The 22,729-nt window shown below is 39.9% G+C and overlaps 1 protein-coding gene across 1 annotated transcript in view; it reads left to right on the top strand.

Annotated features, from left to right (window-relative positions):
* OSBPL10 (oxysterol binding protein-like 10) overlaps positions 1-22,729 on the top strand; it is a gene marked incomplete at its 5' end in the record, with an annotated part of 50,144 nt that overhangs the window by 24,936 nt on the left and 2,479 nt on the right. Inside the window, 4 exons of the mRNA XM_010291354.1 lie at positions 4,755-4,901; positions 11,562-12,045; positions 20,799-20,985; positions 22,455-22,637. Coding sequence (XP_010289656.1) covers positions 4,755-4,901; positions 11,562-12,045; positions 20,799-20,985; positions 22,455-22,637 — 1,001 coding nt within the window. The remainder of the gene's footprint in view (positions 1-4,754; positions 4,902-11,561; positions 12,046-20,798; positions 20,986-22,454; positions 22,638-22,729) is intronic.

Below are 22,729 nucleotides of genomic sequence, written 5' to 3' on the forward strand. Positions count from 1 at the left end.
TCCTGCATCTGGGGATATCTGAGGGTAAGCCCCTGCACCAGTACAGGCTGGGGGCCAACTAGCTGGAAAGCAGTTCTGCAGAGAAGACCTTGGGGTCTTGCTGGACAGCAAGCTGACAGTGAGCCAGCCATGCAGTCTTGTGGCAAAGGTGGCCAACAACATCCTGGGCTGCATTAGGAAGAGTGTTCTCAGCAGGTGGAGGGAGGTCATCCTTCCCCTCTACTTGGCAGAGGTGAGGTCACATCTGCTGTGTTGTGTGCAGTTCTGGACTCCCCAGTGCAAGAGAGACATGGACTTACTGGGGTGGGTCCAGCACGGATCCACAAAGACGATGAAGGTTCTGGAGCATCATTCAAATGAGGAGAAGCTGAGAGAGCTGGGACTGTTCAGCCTGGAGAAGAGACGACTTTGGGGGGGATCTTATCTATGTAGATAAATACCTGATGGGAGGAAGTGAAGAACAGGGAGCTGGAGTCTTCTCAGTAGTGCCCAGTGACAGGACAAGAGGCAATAGGTACATGAAAGTAAATCTGAACATCAGAAAGGACTATTTTGCTGTGTAGATAGTCAAACACTGGCACAGGTTGCTGAAAGAGGTTGTGGAGTCTGTCCTTGGAGATACTGAAAACCTAGCTGGACTCGGTCCTTGGCAACTGGTTTTAGGTGTCCCTGCTTAAGCAGAGTGCAGGACAAGAGGTCCATTCCAACCTAAATGATACTGTGATTCTGTATATTGCTTTGTCTCTGCCACGACAAATAAACAAGATGAGGTCTATGTCATGCTTGACAGTACTGTTGCACGATATGGTTTGTCAAGTATATTGTAAAACTGAGCTCTGAGCCTTACAAATAAACTTATTATCTAAAAATTAATTTGCAGCACAGCAGTTAATTTGAAAAATTAACTTGTGGAAGAGGCTTTGGAAGAACGGAGGCAGGTTTGCCCTTTGACAGAAACATAGCTTTTTACTCTGTGATTCTGTCCCAGGCTTGTAGAAGCATCTTCTTCCTGAAGACTTTTTTTTAAAATGCAGAGTGTTTCCTTGAGAAACAATTTCTTTCCCTTATAGGTTTCATCTGTTAAAAAAGAATCACCATGTTTTTTGATGAAGACTGCTGACTAGAACATCCGTTTTGTATCCCAGCAGATAACCTCTCTAAATTAATTGATACCAGTTCTAATGAAGTGACCTGTTTAAAAAGATCTCTGCCAGCGTGTGTTTTCATATCTTCAGTCTTTAAACTTTGAAGTGAATCCCTTTGAGGGATTCCTAGAAATGATCTGTTGTTTTCCATTCAGATTTTTCTGAAAAACCCTGGTGCTTCAGCCCAATGTCAGAAACTCATTTTGATTAAAATTATTTTAAATATAAGCCCCTTTTTGGTGCTTGTTTGTAGCTGGTTCAGTATTTGATTCTCAGGGGTAGCACCCAAGCCTAGCTGTGCTGTTCATTCCCAGGCTGAGCTGCACACAACTCAATAGATTTTACATCATGCTTTGACCACACAGGAATGGAGCAAATCACTGCTTTCCTAGTTCAGCCTTGCAATTATTTGGGGCGGGGGGGGGGAATGCGGAGGCATGTAATAATGTATGTCTGTATCTGATAATTCAGAAAAGCTGCCATTAAAGGATAATCACTCAACATAATCTTTTGCATGTTACTGTATGCTTACATATCAGTTACTACTAAACTGTATACTATTTCTGTGGAAAGAAAAAGAATTAAAAACCTGATTGGACTTTTATGATGCTTTAAAGATAAGAGTAGCTTTGTATTTTGTGGCTGTATGTCCACACACCTTGTGCTGTGCTTACGTGGTTGTGTTTTTTTGTTGTTGGGGTTTGGTTTTGTTTTGTTTTGTGTTTGGTTTTGTTTTTTAAAGAAAATATGCATTACTTGGAAAAGAAATGTCTGTTGTCTGTGCTCTTAAAAAGTAATTCAGTGATTAACTAGAACTAGATTAACTAATGAGAAGAGAGGAAAATACAGAAAGGATATTGCTTACTGAAGATGGCTGCTGTCCAGTTCTGTGACATAAATTGTACACTGCTACTTAAGTTCTTATTTTCTTGGAAAGTGAGAAAAGATGCAGACAACTCATGTCATTCTACATGCACTGAAGGTCATTAGTATGTTGATAACTCTACTACCAGAGTTGTGGGATTTCTTTTTACATTTTTGGTGCCCATGCACATGTTCTTAAAATAAGACATAGTTGAGATAATTAAAATTATGGTCCTTACTGCAGAATGGTCATTCAACACGCTTGATCCTAGTGTTACACTGTAGTTATCCTCCCTGATGAGCATAAAGTCTTTGGTTTAAAGCAATGCAAACACTGCTTTCCTGAGCACTTAAACTGTTCATGGGGTTGCTTGCCCTCACTGTGCACATTTTGTAAAGGAGCAATGAGAGGCAGTTGCTATTTTGTTAGTACCACTTTGGGAGGCATGGAAAACCTAATACCTATTTTAGCAGGAAAGAAGGAAGGATTTCTGTCTCTGGCTGAATGTGCAATCTTCAGGCAAAGAAGAAAATTCTTAGTATCTGATACAGTCTGTGAACTTGTCGATGTGCAACTGGTTTATTTTCTGATGCTGTTAACAGCTAAAGTTTACACAGCTGTTAAGTGTTCACTTGAAAGCTTATTCCTGCTAGCATGTTGTCTCTCTGTCACGCTCCTGCACGCTCAGGCACACGCGTGCTCCCTCCCTGCTGCACCTGGAGAACAGCCCACCAGGATATCCTTTGGGAAACAGCAGCACCATTTCCCAGTTGGAGCTGTGTGCAGTTAAGCTCACTGATCTCGATGCCATGTGACTAGAGACGCAAGGAGCAGATTGACATCCGGCGCGCACTCTCCAACTTGTCAGATAGCCAAAAGCAAAAAAAGAAAAAAAGAGGGGGTGGGAGTGAGGAGGGGAGGTTCCCTTGCTTTTTTTTTCCTAGCACTATTAATTCCTGCTGGAGCTTGTTTGCCGCGAGCTCGGTTCATGGCAGTAACAGAAGCAGCAGTGCTTATTTGGTAGCTCAGTGCTCTCAATGAGGTCAAGCTGGATCAAAGAGAAACCTCCTGTGGAAACATCTACTGTAAGTTCTGCTACTGCTTTTTCCGTGCTCCCTCCAAATGAATCGTAGCCTGTACAACTGAGCCAGGCTTTATGTCTCTCTGATAATTTTGTATGAGGTTGTCAGATTTTATGTTAATTGAACTTGTCAGTAAGGCATCAGTTGGATAATAATGCTGTGCATTTCGGGAGGAAAGGGCTTATTGTTCTATCCTTTTATTTTCTGAGGGAGTGGGAAGAAGAAAGTGTGGTTTTGTCCTTTTGAAAAGCTCCAAGCTGTTGAGGTTACAGCTCACCAGCCTCTGTTTTATGTAATCTACATATACTACTTTCTAAATAAAGTAATTGTAAAGCGTCTTTCAAATGTTCTTGGATTTCACCAAGTAGCTATTATTTTGGGAATAGCTACCTAAACATTTATTTAATTAAAAAACAAAAAAAGAGAAAAAAGGGGGGAGAGAGAGAAAGAGAAAACACTTTATTAAAATCCTGGAAACATCTGTAGTAACTAAACATCAGAGACACTGTCGTTACACAGGCTGCTGTTCACGTGAGGGGTCATTCAGAAATACTTCTTTGAAACCTAATTCTGAGTATCAGTTGTCTTTAATGAAACTTTTCAGTTGCAAAGACTTTCACAGTGAGATGAAAAATTTCTCATTTTATGTAATGAACTAACTGTTTCTGTAGAAATGCTATTTAGTGTGAAGGAGTGCTAACTTTTGCAGGTAGGATTGTCTAATTTACAGTATGGAATCCTTGGGGAATAAAATGCTGGGCTGTAAATTTTTCAGCTACATAACTTTTTTTTCCTTTTTTTTTAAAGTACAAAAAGCTTACCTGAATACATATTTGGAAGGCTTGCAGAGTGGTTTCAATGGATCGAACAAAATAACTACCACCTGTTTGGATTATTGTTAGGAATATATTGTAAACCCTGCAGAGAAATAAAATATCACAAGTCATTATCCCTTTCTGCTGTAAAGTTCCTCTTGAAGGGGGATGGCATGGTGCCTCTTTCTTGATCTTGAGCTTGTATGTCTGGAAACTGGGCAGTATTGGCATGGGTACACTGTGAAGCAGCGTAGTGTTGCAAATGTCATAAAGACTCATGGCATTGCCTTACCCCGCAAATCTAATGTCTTCTGTTTTTTTTTTCCAAAGGTGTGTACTTTAATTATGGTCTTCTTTTTATCTCCTTCAGTTAATAGTCTTGACTTCCTTAGATATCTAACTTGGAAGTTGAATAGAGGAAAGGGAAAAAAAAAATAGTGTGAAATCAGGTCATGCAACATCTAGGCATGACGTATGAATATTTGCTGGAAAGATTTTTGAAACAAACTCATGAAGACTCATTTTCAACTGTTTACTTCTATTTATTAAACAGAAGATCCGTTACTTTAATATGCTGTGATTTTTGTCTGGCATTGCTGAAATATAAATATGAGAAGAGAATGTGTAAATTAGCACCTGATATTTACCACTTTTGTTCTGAGGATAGGATCAAAATGCTGTATGAACCCATCTCTGGATTTTTTACATTTTGAGTTTGTATCTTCCTGGTTTTAACAGAAGCTGTCTTTGATGCCATTAAGACAGCTCCATTTTTAAACATGCATAGTGGGGAAAAAAAAAATGCTGTATCTTTTTGTCCAGATGGTGATGTTTCTTTTCATTTCAGAATTCAGCTTCTGAGTTGATCCTAGTTGAAGACGAAATGACAGATACTGAAGATAATGAAGAGGAGGATTTAGGAGTCATGGATGATCAACGTAGTGTAATTCTCCATCTCATCTCTCAGCTCAAACTTGGCATGGACCTTACCAGGGTATGGACACTCTATCACTTTTATAATTGTTCATTATTTTTAATTCTTCTCATCCTTCTCTGTGTGTGTGTGCGCACACATGTCGTTCCTGTGAGCATGTTTTGCCCCTGTGGACAAGGAAATTTGCCTCTTTATGAAGGTGTGGTTCCAGAGAGCTATGGAGTGTGGTCTCCTAGTAGGCAGGTTTTCATACAAAGTGATAAGGTTAGGAATTGGAGGGTGGTGTGGGGGAGAAGGGAAAGAAAAGAGAAGAAAAACACACACACACACCCCCCCACACACACACACCCCCCCCCGCAACCCTTCCTTATTTTTTGTAAGTCTTTCAAAGCAACCATATGTTGTGTATGTATCCCACATGTATGTTAAGTCAGTGTGCACTGAGTGTTTGAGGAACAATAATGGCAATTGTATCGATGAACGAGATGTGTGCTCCAGTTACTGCTTTGTGGATTGGATTCCATTTAATTACTTGGCAGCTTCAAAAACACCATGATGGTGAAGAAATTGGAATCTTCAATGTGTCACTGTTCTTGTCCGTGCTAAGCAGATCACCAGTTTAACCTTCTGTGCATCCTTCTGGTACTAGAACCAGTGTTGTTATTGAGCATATCCATACTGATAGGATCAGAGAAGTTATGGTGTCTGAGAAATTTCCCATAAATCCTTAGAGCTTTGGAAATGAAGTAGATGTTCTGGAAGCAGAGAATGCGTCTTTGAATAAGTCCTACATTCCAGTGAAAGCTTCTTATGAGGTTTAATAAATAATCAAGTGGCTTTTTATAAAGATATGGCATACCCTTTCCTTCCACAAAGGTTTTCTGCTTAAAAAAACCCAAATGAAACCACTATAACCCACTTCCCACAAATAAGAATTGCTCATTCTGACACACCCTCCACAAATAAAAAAAAGTTTGGAATGACCAGAGAATTTCCCTTGTGCTTTGATTTGAAGTAGCTCTGCAGGAGATTCTTCTCCTGGGCATTTTGACATTCTGAAGAGTTCATCTGCTCTCCTTTTGATCTTGCATATTAATCAAAATATATTTTTACTACCACTTTCTTACAAAATAAGGCTTTCTTAATACAGTCTTTTCTGCTTCCTCTGGAACAATTGACTCTATTTAAAAATACTTACATTTTTAAGACTGAGCAATCCTGTAATCTGTTGCTAAGTATAGCTATTGAATAGCTGCACAGAAATTAATTTTTTGTTCTAAGTAGAACAAAAGTTTCATCATTTAATTTGTGAATAATTTATACCTGTCACTTCTTAGTATGTCTGGGGTTATGTACAATTCATTTTTCTTATAGTTTTGATTTTCTTATAGTCCTCAGTTTTTTATAGCTCTTTGTTTTCTGTATGTTGATTTGCTAAGGCTGTCTGAGTCCATAATATTTAAACTACACTAAATTCCTTATCTGTTGTTCTTGTGTCTTCAAAGCATTTTGTCTTTGGTAATGAATAAGATGTTTCTTCCCTGATTTCCAGTGTCATCTTTTTCTCATGGCAGAGGAGGCAAAACCCCAAAGACACACAGTTAATGTAAATAAGAGAAATTACTGTAAATAAGGACAGTGTAGATACTTATAAGAAAAGTAGGAAGGTAAATATATATAATAACCTATTTCATACATAGTGTTCTTAGAGCACAGTTTTTGAGGACAGTGATGAATATTATCAGATCTATGGTATGGCGAAATACTAGCATGCATGAATGTATGTATATAATACCCACAGTCTGAGAAGAGGAACAGGCATATGGCAGAGTTATATCTAGCTCTGGTCTGCGTGATGCATGAATACACATATGATGAGTATTAATGAGACATGCCACATGTGCACATCACTTTTCTGACCATTTTAAGGACAAAAAAAAAAATTACAAGACAGCTGGCTGTTTTTTATTAACTTTGCTTACTGGCATGAGGCCCTTAGGGCCACAGATGTGTGATGATAAAGCTTGGTTTGTTGGCTGCACATCTTCTCATTTTTCGTTATTCCTCTGAAAGTCAGATTTCAGATAGCCTTGATGCTAGTCAGCTGCTGCTGGAAGTGGTTGTGGCACAGTAGTTGCTAATATGAGAGGATGTTTTATATGTTTCCATTTTCCTGTACCTTCTTCCATAGGGTTGTTTCTTTGGTTCAGTTTGTGAGCTATGGATTGTAACGTAATACACATGTGAACAAACAGCTTTTCTGAGCCCTTGGTGGCTTTGGGTTTTGGATGCATAATCATTATCTTTATGTACCGTATCAGAGGAAACAGCATCTTTTCCTTTTCCTATGGGGTGATTGCTTATGTTAGTCTTGGCCTTGCCTGCGCTGACATCAATTTCCCACAGTGATAATAGCCACATTTAACGTTGCAGAGGTGCTTCACTGCTGAAATGTGTCATGCTGCCATGCCTTTTAATGAGGAGTTAAACAGTAAAAATCTACCGTGAAGGAAAACACCCGCAATGAAGTATTAAATCTGCATGGGGATTTGCTAGAACAGGCTAGACTCTGTGGTGGCCAAATAGACTTTAATAGCTGCTAGAGAGAGTTGGGTGGAGGAGCAGTTCACAGCAGCAGAACATAGTACAAAACTGATGCTTTGGACTGGGTGAGGATTTGAAACCTCAGTTAAAATTGGAATTGCTGGGGAAAAAAAGGGTTTCTAAATTGTTTGTTCTTTGGGCTTTTAAAAAACGAAAAACAGCGCCAAAGAACACTGACAGCCTGATAAATTTGTGGGCAAATGGCATTTAATGGATTGCAATTAATGCTAACAGTTTGTACAGATGGGTGATCGCTCCCCTGCATTCTCTCACCTTCCAAAAATAAAGGGCTGCCATTCTGTGTAAAAGGGCTGCCAGTAATTCTACAGAATATGAACCTGCTGTAAATTAACATTGTAGTATGTTCACAATGTCATAAGTTTTTAATTTGCTTGTCAATACACTTTAACCTTGCAATTTAAAAATGTGTGATAAAAATAGCTTGTTTTATTCCCACAGTGACATAGATGACAGTGGAAAGCTTTTGTACCTCTAAGAGAAGGACATCTCAGCATGCAGTACCTTGGTCAGATTTCTGAAAAAAATAGGGAATGGTGCTGACACCCATGATTTGCCTCAACAGTAAATAGTAGCGGGGATAAGTATCTCTGTTTTTAAGAAGTCATGCTCTTACTTTTCTCAGTTCCATTCAGTTCTAATTAAGTATAGGTGAATTCAAACCTAGGAGATTATGATCAAGCTTTAAAGCAATATGCTCTTTTTAACCTCAGTGAAAATGAATGAATGCCCATTAAACCCCTTTTCACGTGAAGCCCGAGAAGGAATAAGAACAAAGATTATTCTAACATTTTAGAATGCCATCAGGAGATTTTTTGCTTCAGACTTCAGCAACTTGGTATTTATTCTAGAGAGATTCTTTTGTCCATTTCATTGTCATGCCAGCTTTTTCTCAGAGGAAAAAAATTAGGCAGTTTTGACTTTTTATGCCATTACAAAAAAAAAAAAAATTTGTTCTAGTCCAGTCCAAAACCAATATAAAGAACATAGGTCCTAAGTGTATTTTTCTAGACAGTGCATTCTGTTTGGCTGCAGAAGAGTTGAAAACCTCATTCCTTTGGAAGCTAGTGTACTAGCACAAGTGCATGACAGTACAACGCTGGCGAAAAGAATGCTGTATGCTTCCAAATTTGTTTATTTCTGTTTTGCTTATTTCTGCAGAAATCAAGATTGGGCCAATTAAAAAAAAAAAGACTGACTTTTTTTTTCTTTTTGACTATCTTAGTATGTGGTGTTGTTGCATATTGAACCTTTGAGGTTATGAGGTTATTTAGTAAAAAGCAGTGTTTTCTAGGCATATTTTGTAATGCTGGAGTTGTGTAAGCTTTCAAACTCACATCTTTTTCATATGTAGTTCTGCCTCCTTTTGTGGAAACAATTCAGTTATTCTGCATTTTGCAGTGGATCCTTTCCTGCTACAATTAAGGGTGTAGTTTCCATTTTAGTTGGGCTTTTAAAGCAAAATCATTTGAGCTTGGAGTTCAAGCTTTATTCAGATTTTAAATTGATTCCTGAAACTGAATAATAAGAGTCCAGTGATTCGTAACATCTTATTTAGTGGCTGTGTTAAGTATGTAGCTGCAAAACGCACAGCTAATACTTGAGAGAGTAGATATGAGGACTATATGATTAAGTCAACAGAATGAAACCACAGCAGCCTTAATGTTGTACCATAAAATTTGCATCATCTTAAATATGGTCTGTAGTTTTTATTCTCCTCCATTTGTGCTAATAAAGGTCACTCTTTTTAGAGACACATACTTGGACATAAGAAGATGCCGAGTGCTGTTTATTCAAATGAGTTTCTCTGCCCTTTCAAGTCTGTACAGTGAACTCATGATAGTCACTGCGAGTATTTCTAGACAGAAGTGATGGGGTTGTTTTTATTGTGTTTTGCTGTCGGTTTCCCCTTTGATAACCTGATCTTTGAGTGTACAATTTATATTAAAATGAAATCCTGTATTGAGGGTCAGTAATGCTGAATTACATTTTTTAAGATTATATCGGATAATGAATATTTAGTCAGAATGAGAATGCTGCAAGTAAGACAGAATTGTTAGAGCTAAGAGTACTCTAAGAAAATCTACTGCTTTTTCACTTTGCCTTCCAGAGTTTTAGATTTCACTTTTATAAACCCATCTCCTCAGCCCCTCGCTATCACACCACCATGGAGACTGTAGGCTGTCTTTAGCACTCAGTAGTTTGCCACGCATAGTGTAAAATTAAGGTCCTGCATCTTTTGGGGCCTCATTAGGTTGGTAACAGAGACAATGTAGAGTCCTCAAGGCTTACAGAGTAGAGTCAGAGGAATATTACAGATGGAACTTTGCTTGATTTATAGCTAAGCTTGTAAAAATTATTAGCCTATAAAAGACTCTATGTGTGTAAATAATACACAGAAGGAGAATGAGCATGTATGTTACCAAATGGAGCAGTGATCTTTTTTTGTAGTTGTGGTATGTTGGCTTACCGTGTAGCTGTTAAGACTGCATTTAAACCGTTGTGACTGGAATTTTTTTCCATGTTTACAAGTTTTCTTTGAAAAGAACTAAATGATGAACAGAAGTTTGACAGCTTCTATTTCATTATCCATGGGATCCAAAAAGGCTGAAGTGTGCTTTGGTCCCACTTAGAACAGCAAGCCTGGGCAGCAGGGGGGAAAGCAAATGTGTTTTATTGAAGGGTGGCTCCCTGCCTGCTGTAAATAACCCTTGCTTTTGGGAAAGGGAAAAAGTAAATGCAATGAAGAATTAAAGAGGAAAGCAGAAGAATTACTTGAAAAGTGAACAGATGTTGGTCTGCATCTGGCGTCCTTGAGACACTTTGATTCTAGACAAATCTGTGTGTGCCAGAATTTCCTTGTTGGTCACGCAGGAGCAAACTCTGAGCTCCCCTGGGATGGTCCCGCACAAGTTGTGGAGCGTGGGGGAGAAGGAAGGGAGATAAATGAATTATTTTAGGTCCTGTAGCCCTTGTCTGACTTGCAGTGCACTCCAGAATGATTCATTGAAAACTTTGAACAAAGTGTTACTCCTAAGTGGGTGGCGTTGGCAACATCTGCATTGCTAGATGACCCACTCAAGACTGCAGCCAGGTCTGGCTCCCTCCAGCGCAGACTGCCTAACGCTCAATCCCAGACTTTTTTCCGGACCCCCTGGAGCCTCTCTAGTCCTAGGTCATTAATGTAAGAGTTTGTGCAGTTTTTGTTTGTTTCAACTTGCCCAAAATAAGGTGAAGGCATGCAGGGGCCCACCACAGCAGCATGGTACAGTCTCAAGCTTTGGGGGTGAAGGAAGGCGTAGGTGTGGCAAGGGATTTGACTTGGGAGGTAGGAAGGGACATGACACGTACAATGACAGTGTAGGGCAGGAGGAGTCCAACTGGGAGCGTTTTCTTGCCTATAGCCTCTTGGGAATGGTCCTTGGCATGGTTTTACCCCTGGAAGCACACCTGAGATTTTGGTTTTGGTTGGATCTAGCTGGCTCGGTTTGTTAGAGGCTGGAAGGGACCTAACACGTATGCAGTGGGTAGTCAAGGGCCCAGGACTGAAATTGGGAGCCCAGATGTTTGGCAGATTGGGTAGATGTACCCCTTACGCTCTCCACCTCTTACAAGTTGGTGATGTGTGTGTTTACATAAATTACTCATCATCTAGTGGTTTGGGAGGGTGTGCCCCTCCGTTTTTGGAGGGTTGTGATTAGTTGGGTTTGTTGATGTTTGATGTAAATTAATTTACATCGAAGTATGTTTTTATGTCCTGTAAACAGGGAGAACAATGGTGGGTTTGTTAACTGAGAGGAGAGGAAAAGGCAGATTTCCACCTGAGTGGAACAGCCCATCCCTGTTGTGTGAGCTGCTGTTGAGAATCATGAAATAAGCAGCAGCCTGCATGACTATCAAGGCTGCTGCTTTTTCCTTCCCTCACTATTTACACTGCAAAGAAAACGAAATCGCTGTGGTAGGGGAGGAAAATACGCTGTCCCGAAACTTGGGAGGGCCAGAATTGAAGCTCTCTTAACTGTTGTCCCCCCCACCCCTTCCCCTGTGGTAGTGTGATCATGGGGAAATCATATCTGCCTTTGTCTGCTTTGCATACAGGTAGTGCTTCCAACATTTATTTTGGAGAAAAGATCCCTGCTGGAGATGTATGCAAATTTCATGGCCCATCCAGACCTGTTTTTGTCAATTGCAGCTGGAGCCACTCCCGAGGAAAGAATTATCTGCTTTGTGGAGTATTATCTAACAGCTTTTCACGAAGGCCGAAAGGGAGCGGTTGCCAAGAAGCCCTATAACCCTATAATTGGTGAAACGTTTCATTGCTCGTGGGATGTGCCTAAAGATAAAGTGAAAGCGTTCAGAACTAACGGTGCCTCCACGGTTGCGAAGGACCCAACCAAGGAGTTTGGCCAGGACCAGTCCACGTGCTACAAGCTGAGGTTTGTAGCTGAACAAGTATCCCATCATCCACCGGTATCTTGCTTTTACTGTGAGTGCAAAGAGAAGAAAATGTGTGTGAACGCTCACGTATGGACGAAAAGCAAGTTTATGGGCATGTCAATAGGTGTTTCTATGGTAGGTGAAGGTAAGAAATGTGCTTTTATTTTGATTTTTTGAACTAATGTTGTGGGTGTCAACACAACAGAAACTCACATATTTTCCTGTTTGCTCTCCCTCTGACCTTTCATTTGAACCTTGTGGCTACTTGCTTTTGTGAAGTTTGGAATTAAAACTGTAGGGTTCATATAACTTTTTTCTGTCCAGACAGAATGTGAGGCACACATTACATACATAAATGTATGCTTATATTTATGTGAGTCTGCTACCACAGCTACTACACTTCAGCTATAATTAAGTTGCAGTAGCAAATGGCTACTGATAGCATATTCTGTATGAACATTTTTATTTGTCTTGCTCGCTTTTAAAGTAATACGTGATTTGGTATGGGACAGCTTCACAACTGGAGCAAAGCAATAGGAAAAACCATGTTTTTACTTAAGTCTAACATTCTTTTTTCATAGTTTCTGCAAAGAATCATGGTTTCTGTAGTGTTTACAAAGTTAGAGTATTATCTCAAGCTTTATAGAAAGTCACATAGTCGAGGTATAAATTGTGGTTTGCTGTATGATACATGTACAGTCTGCTTTGTGATAAGTCATTGCTCAACATGAATTCAGAAATAAAGGGAATTATAGCAAATTCTTAATGGATGATCTGAACTGATAAACACACCTATACCAGTGTCATTACTGACTGCTAATGTATTGATTTAACGTTTCTAAGCAATTTAGTCTGTCCCTTTTGCCATTTGAGGGTAATTTCCTGTGTATTGTTTTTAGTGTTTTGTCTTAGCTAGTTTGCAGACTGTAGTCTCAGAAGTACCAGGACAACTTACAGGAAATGCTTCTTTTTGTCATCATTATGTTAAGTACTGTGATATTAAAGGTCGTAAAAAAGCAGAGCGGGAAATGTAGTGATTTGGTTTTGCTTATTAACAACAACAAAACAGTTACGGAGAAAACATACAGACGTGTTCTGCTATTTCTACTAGCTAGAACCAAAGAACAAACTCAAACAGTACAAAGGGCTACAGTAGCTTCTTTTCTGATGGCAATATAGTCCTTTTTTTTATTTGTGTAGAAGAGCCATGAAACTTCCTTACTGCTGGATTTGAAATTGTTGTGATAGCTGAAGTCTATAGCAGCACTGCTGTTTCCTTCTTCCTATGATTTAGGTATTTTGCTTTTAATACAGAGTTAAGGAAGTTGGGAAGGGAGTGTCAGAAGGGAAATTGGTTCTTCTGTCTGTCTCCTGACTGTGCTACTGCCAGCCTGAGTCATTGGTTTAACTTGCTGCATTTTTCCGGTACATACTCGTTTCTAGTACTGTTTTTCTCAGTGGAGAGTGCTATTTAATGGAAATAAAATTAAACACAAAGTCACTTATGATTATGTAGGAGTAGGGAAATTTCTTTTTCTTGTTGCTAGCACACACAGTTCCCTGGGATTGGGGGTGTCTACTGTGGGGATTATTTAAGACTTCAAAGTTCTGATGTGTCCCAGTTTTGAGACAGAAAGGGTCTAGGAATTAACCACATCACTACCCCAAGGCTTGTTTAATGTGTGTTTGTGAGAATATCCTTTTTTTTTTTCTCCATGATCCTGGAGATAACCCAGGAGCGGAGGCAGGCTTTGGGGAACATCTGCAATGGCGAACTCTTTTATTGCAAGGTTTGCTGCCATCTTTATGATGGCCTTTTTGGGAGGAAGTTTGGGTTTACCAATTTATAGATGTCATTTGTCTTTTTTGTTCATGTAAGCAGTGCAGAAGCGTGCAGCTTCAGGGTAACAGCATTTCTGGAAAGTGACGGAGACACTCCAGTGCAGCTCAAGCATTTCTGTTGCATATTGAGGGCTGGCAGTAGGCAACAAGAAGTTGTACCACTGAAGTCTTTTTGCTACCTGAAAACAACCAGCTTAAACCTTCAGCCTCAGTTTAAAATGTTTGCTTCTCAGTGCAGTTTCTTCACTCAAAACTATACCTTCTTCAAAAATTTTTAAAATTTCTTTTAGTCCCAGGGAAGTCTTCCTATTTAAGTTGGTGTGCAGATTTCTCAAGCTGCACAAAAACTAGAATCTACTGCAGACGTTTTTCTCACATGCTGCATAAGTATAAATTCTCTGTTAGATTGAGGTCAGCGTGAGTACTGGGGAATGGGTTGCTGAACCAAGAAAAACTAGCTGCTGGATTTAGTGTGGAAAAACAATGTTTGTATTTACATGTCTGGTAATGTAGAGCGTAATAATTTTTTAATGTGAAATATAATCTGGAGATTTTCCCTGTATTCAAGGACATTTTATGCATTGCAGCATTTCAAATGGGGTGAGTTAGTCTAGCAGAGTAGATCGAGGAAAGACACGCTGTTAGTCAGAAGGTATGTGAAGGTAGTTAAGATAGGTAGAAACTAAACGTAGCTACTAGGAGAAGCTTTCTGACAATGAGGTTGGCTGATGAGGTTGTAGATCTTATTTTAAACTGTTAAAAGCAGATTAAGCAAATTGCTCAGGAATGATTGAAGTATGACTGATCCTGCTTTTGATAAGAGATAAAGCAACATCTCATGGATCATAGAAATCCCTGGGTTTTGTTTGTTTCTTTTTTTGCTACTGTGCATTGGATGACCAAACTAATAGTGTGTTATTGTTGATTTTTTTTTTTGTCTTGTCCCTCCCTCCTTTTGTTTCCATTATGAGCATTCAGCCCTTTTTTTTTGGCTGTTGCTGCAGTTTACTTATGTACATGTGGGTGCCTTTGACTTTTTGTTAGATCAGTAAGGATTTTAGATTCTGCATGATGCTCCTTGAAAGGCAGTTTCCTTGAGATCTCTAATATACCTCTGTCCATTCTGAGACTTCATTTAAATCATTCTGGTGTTGGTATAGCAGCTTCACTATACTGTGCATTCTTTCAGTACTATTTGATGTATGTAGGGAGAAGAAAATGCCTTCCAAACAGAGCATTAGAGAGCCACTAATTGTGTTAATGTTTTTAATGTGTTAATGTTTTGGATAATTCAGTGGTAGGAAGTGACCATCTTGTTCTAGTTCAGATATTTATCAGAACAATTTTGTTTGACCTGTAGCTTAGTTGTGGCCTTAGTGTTGAATACAAACAACTGTGATTTGTTTTGAAACTTTGCTCTCTACTGAATAGTTTTGTGTGTGGCCTTCAAACAATTCAATGAAGCTTTTTCTACTGCAGTTGGCTATTTACAGAAATAAAGAGTATTTTGACCTATATTGTGTAAGGAATATGCTGGTAATGTTTCTGTGGTGCTTTTGAAGTGTTTTTTTTTTTTTTTAACTTGTCACAATATCCTTAGATGTATAGAGCATGTTGCTTTTTATGCTTTGTTGTTAGAAGCAGCGGGTGGATATGCTGAAATAGGATGTCATGGAAGTACAAAGGCTTCTATAAGAACTTAAAGAACTAGGGGATTTGAGGACAGTATGGTCCTGTCATACAAAGGGTACAGCTCACTATCTTAATTGTACAGTTTTTAGTTTGTTGCACCTCAAAGTGACTATCGTTCCCCCCCCATCCCGTGATTTTTGTTTGTTGGTTCAAGTATCAGTTGCAGAGATGCAGAACAAGTAGGAAGGCACTGCTGGAAAACCATGTAAGAAGCTGTTTTATATGCTAGCCCTTCATCTGTGGTTATGAGGGGTCTAAATCTGGCTTGCTAATGAAATGTCCCAACTTTTTCTTCACTATATAATAAAACCCCATTCTTCAGAGTACTCAGCATTGAGTTTCCTCATGAGGAAGCTACCCTGAATAGAAGAGAGGGTGTTTTGCATAAAAGAATTCATGTTGGTGTTCAGTCCGTAATTCTGGTTAATGTTAATTGTGTACTAATGAGAGACTGAGGGAGGGGAAGAGAGTGTAATGAATAGAATCATATTAAGATTTAAATTAGCAAGGAATGGGAGAGTCAATGTAAATATTTAATGTTTTTTACATGGTCCAAAGAATCTTCAAACAGATAGTGGTTGGTAGGGTAAGGATGCTTTAGTGGAGAAGGCTGTGGTGAGCACACTTCAGTGTGGGCTGTGCATGTTCTTTTCTGCTCTTGGGTTTTCTTGCAAAGCAGCAAAATCCAACAAAAAGTGTCAGCTTTGATTCATGGGTTAATTTTGCAGAGAGAATAAAGTACCTTTAAGTGGATCGCTCTGTACTATCAAGTGGCTAGTTATGTCGTCTGTTTTCATTTCTGCTATTTTAAATGTTTTAAAAACTACTGAGGTATAGGCTTCCAAAAATTATTTTTTAAATTGAAATCAATCTTGAAAAGATTTGATAAGCAGGGAAAAGGCTCAGTGCTCTTTCCAGGGTAAATCTAAATGAAAGCCATGAATGTTTTCTCTCTCAATTTTTCTGTTCAAGTATATGTATGTGTTTATAGGCCTATAATTTCTATTCCTGAGGCATTAGTGACCTTTTAATTTACCAGTCCCAAAGATTGACTGCTCCATGCAACTGGAGCTACCAAATATTTCCCTAGTACTAATTTTTGTATTAATACTTTTTTATCCCAGTGGTTTCAGAACAGTTTCCATGTGCCATAGTACTCATTATTTAATTTAGCAAATGGCTCCAGTCTTTGGAAAATGAGCGGTGCAGCATTTATGAGATGATCAGAGCCCGGTTCTGGGATCTCGTGTTTTCCCGTGTGAACCTGCGGGGCTGGCGATGCACTACACCTGTGTGGGGTTGGTCCCATGCATAACTTACTCCTGATTGTGCGTGTTACAAATAATGCGGACGGTGTGAAGAGCCTGTTAAATTAGGAAACTGCCCTAGGCTATTTGTGACCCACGTGCCGTTTGTTGTTCAGATTGATCTCCGTACAATCGGTGGGAAGCATTAAATTTCACACGCCTCTTCTGCCGCTTATTGATCCAGAGCCTCCTCTGCGTATTTTGTCAATATGTGCTACTGGAAAATCAATTCACAAAGCTGCAGCATCGGTGAGGAACATGTGCTAGTCAACAGGAGAAGTTACATGCCACGAACATCACTTCCTTTAATGCAGGCTGAGGACTCGTGGAAAGGAGCATGACTGTGAATACGTTGCTTAGTCAAAAGCAGGAGTAAATGGTGTTGAGGACATTTCAAGGGGGAATTTCAAAATACCACATTTGTTTATAAAAAATTCACCCTTCTCTGGGGATTTTTTTTTTCCCCCCTAATAAACTAGATTATTAAATCCACTGCTCTCCCAGAGTACTTATCTGGTGCATTCTTCTATGCATGAATAGCTGCCTATAAATACTTAAGATTTTTTTTAAAAAGAAATTTGCAGTTTCCAAAATAATTCTTTGATGTGAGAAGAGGAAACATTACTGAAAATGGGAGAATTTTCTGCAACTTTTCATGTATATTTACTTACAGCCATTTTAAAACTAAAAATGGATAATCCCTTGCAGTGAGGAAGCAAGGGAAGAAAAATAGCCTGCGTATTTTCCAGCAGATAGTTTTAAAGGTCAGTCACAAGGTAATGATACTTATAAGCAGATGTTAAAAGTACACAACACTTTAAAAAATAGTTGTTAGATTAATAATTGTTTTTCTGCCTTTAATTTCTCAAGATTTAAACCCAGCAGGGCAGGGCATGAATTCAAATTGTCATAGCAGTTACAAATGGTGATTCTGGGTGTTATTTTGGCTTCATCTTCCCTAGGAGAGCATGGGTCTCAGTTCGGACATGGTGGTGCAGCTACAGTCTTCATGGTGCTTCAGTTAAATGAGGTTTTGCATGTGGACTCTGCAAACAAAGGAATGCAAAACGAACAGTCACGTTAATGCTAAAAGTAGTATCAAATTGTGGATATTTCAAATCTTCCCTTCATTCTTTTGTAGGTTATAATTATTGAGCGGGAGTCCTATTTCAAGTGAGATAGCACTTCATTAAAAATGTATTTATTCAGGTGTTTAAGGAATTCAAAAAATATGCTACCAGATGCTAAAAATACTGCCAAGAGAGCTGGGTTCAGTTTTTAATATCTAACCTGCTGTGGTGGTTAAATATTTACATTGAAGGTCACTGCTGTTATTTGCTGTTCACTTTTCAGTGTGCTTGGCAGCATTCGTTAGAGCTCTGCATCCCTCCCACTCGAGTTTGGAGGAAAAAAGCTGTCGATCCCATCAGAGACACAAAAGCAAACCTATACTAACCCAGGAGGAAATTGTGTTTATCATGCCAGTTTCCGCACGTGGGGACACGCAGTGGCGGTCAGAGGAGGATGGCTGGGCCGGGGGAAGTAGGAGGCTCTGGAGAAGCTCGCATGAAGGTGTGGTTCATAAATACAGTGAGGTTCTCCCCTGGTAGTGAGCACCACAGCTGCCCGCTGTACTGCTGTTAGACCTTTGGTCTTTAAAGAAACCCCCAAAACCAATCACAAAAACACAACAACAAAAGCCCCAAAACTGTCATGTTGGAAGCCGATGCTTTCAGGCAGACTGTGCTTTTTGACTGTGTGACGATTATGTCTGTGCTTAGACCATTAAGACGGGGGAAACGTGACCTCATTGCTAGTACGGCAGGCCATTGCATGCAGCTGGTTGCTGCTGCTGCATGTCTGTTGCCTATAACTGTAATGAAGAAGGTGGAGAAGAAATAGGAAGAGGAGGAGAACGGAAAGCTGACAGACTTGAGTCTAAACCCCGTTGTAGGTCCATGTGGAAAATGCCAGACTGCAGACTGAAACGTTTCCTTTCTGTGTTTGATCAGTACCCTTTACCTTTCCTTGATCCTTTTTGAATATCATCATCTAGTTAAGAGGCTTCTTGGTTGTTCTTTATTAATTTAACATTATTATAGCATCCATTTAGTGAGTTTGATAAGCAGAGTCATCTTTTTGAGTAGAAGTTCTTCCTGGCTGCATGTCCTGGGTGAGTTGGGTACTTGAACCTTCCTGCAATGTGTTCAGCGTGGTTTTACCTGCAGGTATGGAACCGAGGAAGCTTGAGGCAAAACATGTGTGTGTTCCACCTGTGTCCTGGCTGTTCCCTGCTGGTGAGGGTTCAGCGAATGACACGAGGAACCTGTGACTTGCCGAGGCAGAATGATTAAAGGTCCTTTTAAGACATTGCTTTTTCTGTGTTTGTGCGTTTGCACTCTCCAGCTTATTTGTGTCAAACTTGCTGGAGTAGAAGCACTGGCTGTGTTGTTGCTGGCAAGCTGAGGTTATAGAAGTCCTGAGAAAAACTTTGTGAAACTATTCTAATTTGCAAAAGATGTTTTCCTGTGGAACAGTTTCAGAAGGCAGAAGTGACAAGTTGCAGAGCTTCCTGTGCCTGTGTTTAGTTCTGTTATTTGGACCCAACATTTAAGAAGGTGATTCTGTTAGAACTCTGTGCTTTTAAATTCTGAATGTTATTTACGTTTGTGTTTTCATACAAAGTTAAGGACATATTTTTATGTTGACAGTAGTAGTGCCTTGTCCCTGTTTAATGCTTTTTCACCATTATGTGTCAGATCACTTTGCAAAATCAGTGTCGTTATTCCCTTAAACAGATAGACAAACTAATCAACGCCAATGTGTTCCTCCCTTGTCTGCCCCAGGGTGGAGGCAAATTGGCTCAAGCTCCTCTTGTTTCTAAACGGACACTATTACTATGTCAAGATAATTTTCCTGGTTTCTTCCCCACCCCTCCCCCCCCAATATTTCTGGGTTCTGAGCGCTGCCTGTGATGGGTTATTTTCAATCCCTGCTGTGAAAAATTATTTTCAAAGCTGTAATTTTTGCTTTTAGGCAGTTATTAAACGGAACACAAAAGAGTGTAAAACTCTAATCAAAATACGTGATCTAATTCTGTGTGCGAAGTTTAGGGTGCTCTTTACCTGGTCTTCTGTCCTGTTCCTTGTCATCCTGAAGACACAACTATGATGGGGATAAATGTGCATCATTAACCCCGGGGGAAGCTAAGATCTGATCAGACAGGCAACTTGCTTTGTCGTTCCAAATAATCGTGAAAAATTAGTGCTACTGCATGTTGTGGTTTTTAGTTAAAACCCCGTAATACTGAGGGTGGAGGAACCTTTACAGAATGAAATAGAATTGCCAGTATTTTTCTCTGCATGGCAGAGACGTTGGTCTTGGTGGTAATAGAGCAGTGGCCCTGGTGGCCCCTTGCTGATTATGAAAGACTTTTGCAAAGGCTGTGTGGAAACCAGGCATTTGGAAATGAAGGAGCAAACTTCTAGGAAATTTCTCGATGGCTCCCTTAAGCATGTTTCCTGGTTGCACCCAGGCAGACGTAGAAGAGCACCTTTTGCTCCCACCAACAGACGTGGCAGTAAGAAATGAGCGGAGAGAACCTGGTCATGTCTGATTGAACGGAGAACTGAAGGGTCCTTTGGCCATGCCCATAATTTTTCTGGAGAGAGATTATGATAGGACACTGAGCATCTTGAATATCCAGTATGGCTTTTTGCAAGCAAATGTTAGTTTTTTTCCAACTCTAACAGTTTATTGTTTGTCAATAACACAAAATAAGTAATCCAGTCAGGTTTTCTGATAAGCTGTTTGGCACCATGAAGGACCCCAGGCTACACATTCAAATTGTGTGCTTTTGAAAATATTTGTTTGAAGAAATTTGTTCCAGAGGGCAGAGCTTTTTTTTTTTCTCCATAGCAGACAGTGCCCTCCTTCAAGGCAAATTGCACGTTGTGCTCTCTGTGGAAGTACGTTTTGATGACGGTAATTGTTCAGTGACTATCAGGTCTTATCAGTGAACTTTTATCACTTCACTTTCAACCTTCTTCCTATATAGGTGTTCTTTACTTGATGGAACATGAAGAAGAGTATGTTTTCACCCTGCCTAGTGCCTATGCTCGCTCGATACTTACTATCCCATGGGTGGAGCTTGGAGGGAAAGTCAACATCAATTGTGCCAGAACGGGCTATTCTGCTACGGTCACGTTCCACACCAAGCCTTTCTATGGAGGGAAGGTCCACAGGTATGGGAAGTTCTGTCTTATTCTTGTTTACCTGCTGCTGGATTTCAATGGAAAGACTCTTGGGCATCTCTTCAGTTCTTCTGTTGGAGTATTTTATAGATGGGTATCTGAATTTCTTTTCCTATTAGTGTCTGAGATGACTTACAGCTTTAGAGCACAGTTTATTGTAGTTATAAATTTCATATTGTTTAACTGAATTGGATATATTTCTCTCATTAAACTAAAGTGAATGTGCTCTTCCAGGCTTTGCTGCTTGTAGAAATTGCTGTAAGTGCAGGATCAGAAAAATGTACGTAGAAAAGGCAATATTTCTTCTACACCAGCTGCTGCTTCTGTGCGAGTCTGTAGATGAACTGGTGTTCCAGGTGGCCCCTATAAGGAGGAGAGAAGCAAAAGTGTTGTTGCCCATAGCGGTAGCTCCCTGATGGGGACTCCCACTTCTGCACTGAAATTCCAGTGATTTTCATGATGATGAAAATATTATTTGTGTCTTCAGTTCCTCTTTATTAAGGGTGTGAAGAAGCACTGTCCCAGATAGCTTCCTGTCTTACTTGCACGCTGAAGTTGATGACCCAGTCATTAACCCTTTCTTGTTCTGCTGTGGGCTGTAGCAGTGCCCATGACAAGGCCGTGTTGCCTGTTGGGTTGGTGTGCTTTTGCATAGTTACCTCTGTTTTGTTTCAGTTGGTCTAATTATTCTTCTGTATGTGGGTCAACCATTTCAATATTGTGTTCAGGCAAACATGGGCTGATTTGACAGGGGTTTTTCTAAAAGGTGTAGATTAATAATTGGCGCCATCAGGGTGACTGAAAATTGGGGAAGGTTGTGTTGTATTAGTTTAATAATTTAAAAACTTACTTGAGTTTACACATTACTTGATATGGCTTGCTAAAGCCCATGTGTGCATGTTTATAGAGAGAGACACACAGAGAAAACTTCTCCCTGCATTTTGGCTTTCCAGTCCTACCTATCTAGTTCGCTCACTCTCAGACCAGCTCTTGGATCACTGAGGTAACTTCAATCATTGCCTCTCAGCAGATGAGAAGTAAACTTGCAGAGCTAAAAAGAAAATAAAGGTACCTGAAGTCTTTGGCATAGGTGTCTGACAACATTATGTTCAGGTGTGAAAATAACATGCATACTGAAAATGTCACGTGAATGTCAGGGGTTGTTTTTCAGGCTAACGAGGTAAACAGTTCTGGCTTAGAGCTGAATATCAGAGTTTTAAGTTCGGTTACTGCTGTGCTTTGGGTGAATATCGTCCAAAAGCTATTGGCTGTGCTAGCAGAGCTTTCTTGGGTTGAGTCTTTCTTTGTGGAAACAGTATCACTACTTTGCTTGAAAAAATTCCTTTGTAGATACAGAAGGCTGCTTGGCTTGTAGCCTTAGCTGTGGTAGTGCTTTCATATGCTGATAATAAATGGTACCAGTTATTTCTGTGGTCGGTCTTTCTTCCCTCTTGAATTAGGGTTACAGCCGAAGTGAAACACAATCCCACGAACACCATTGTATGCAAGGCGCAGGGAGAATGGAACGGTACGCTGGAATTTACTTACAGCAACGGAGAAACCAAAGTGATTGACACTAACAAACTGCCTGTTACCAGGAAAAAGATTAGGCCGATAGCAAAACAAGGCCCGCTGGAATCGAGGTAAGGGCAGAGGCGTTAGTGTTCTGCTTCTGAACCTTGGATGGGAACAGCATGGGGGAGCAAACCGCGGTTATAAATGGTGTGGTTCAAAA

This window comes from Phaethon lepturus, unplaced genomic scaffold (assembly GCF_000687285.1).
Source record: "Phaethon lepturus isolate BGI_N335 unplaced genomic scaffold, ASM68728v1 scaffold21447, whole genome shotgun sequence".
NCBI classification, from domain to species: domain Eukaryota; kingdom Metazoa; phylum Chordata; class Aves; order Phaethontiformes; family Phaethontidae; genus Phaethon; species Phaethon lepturus.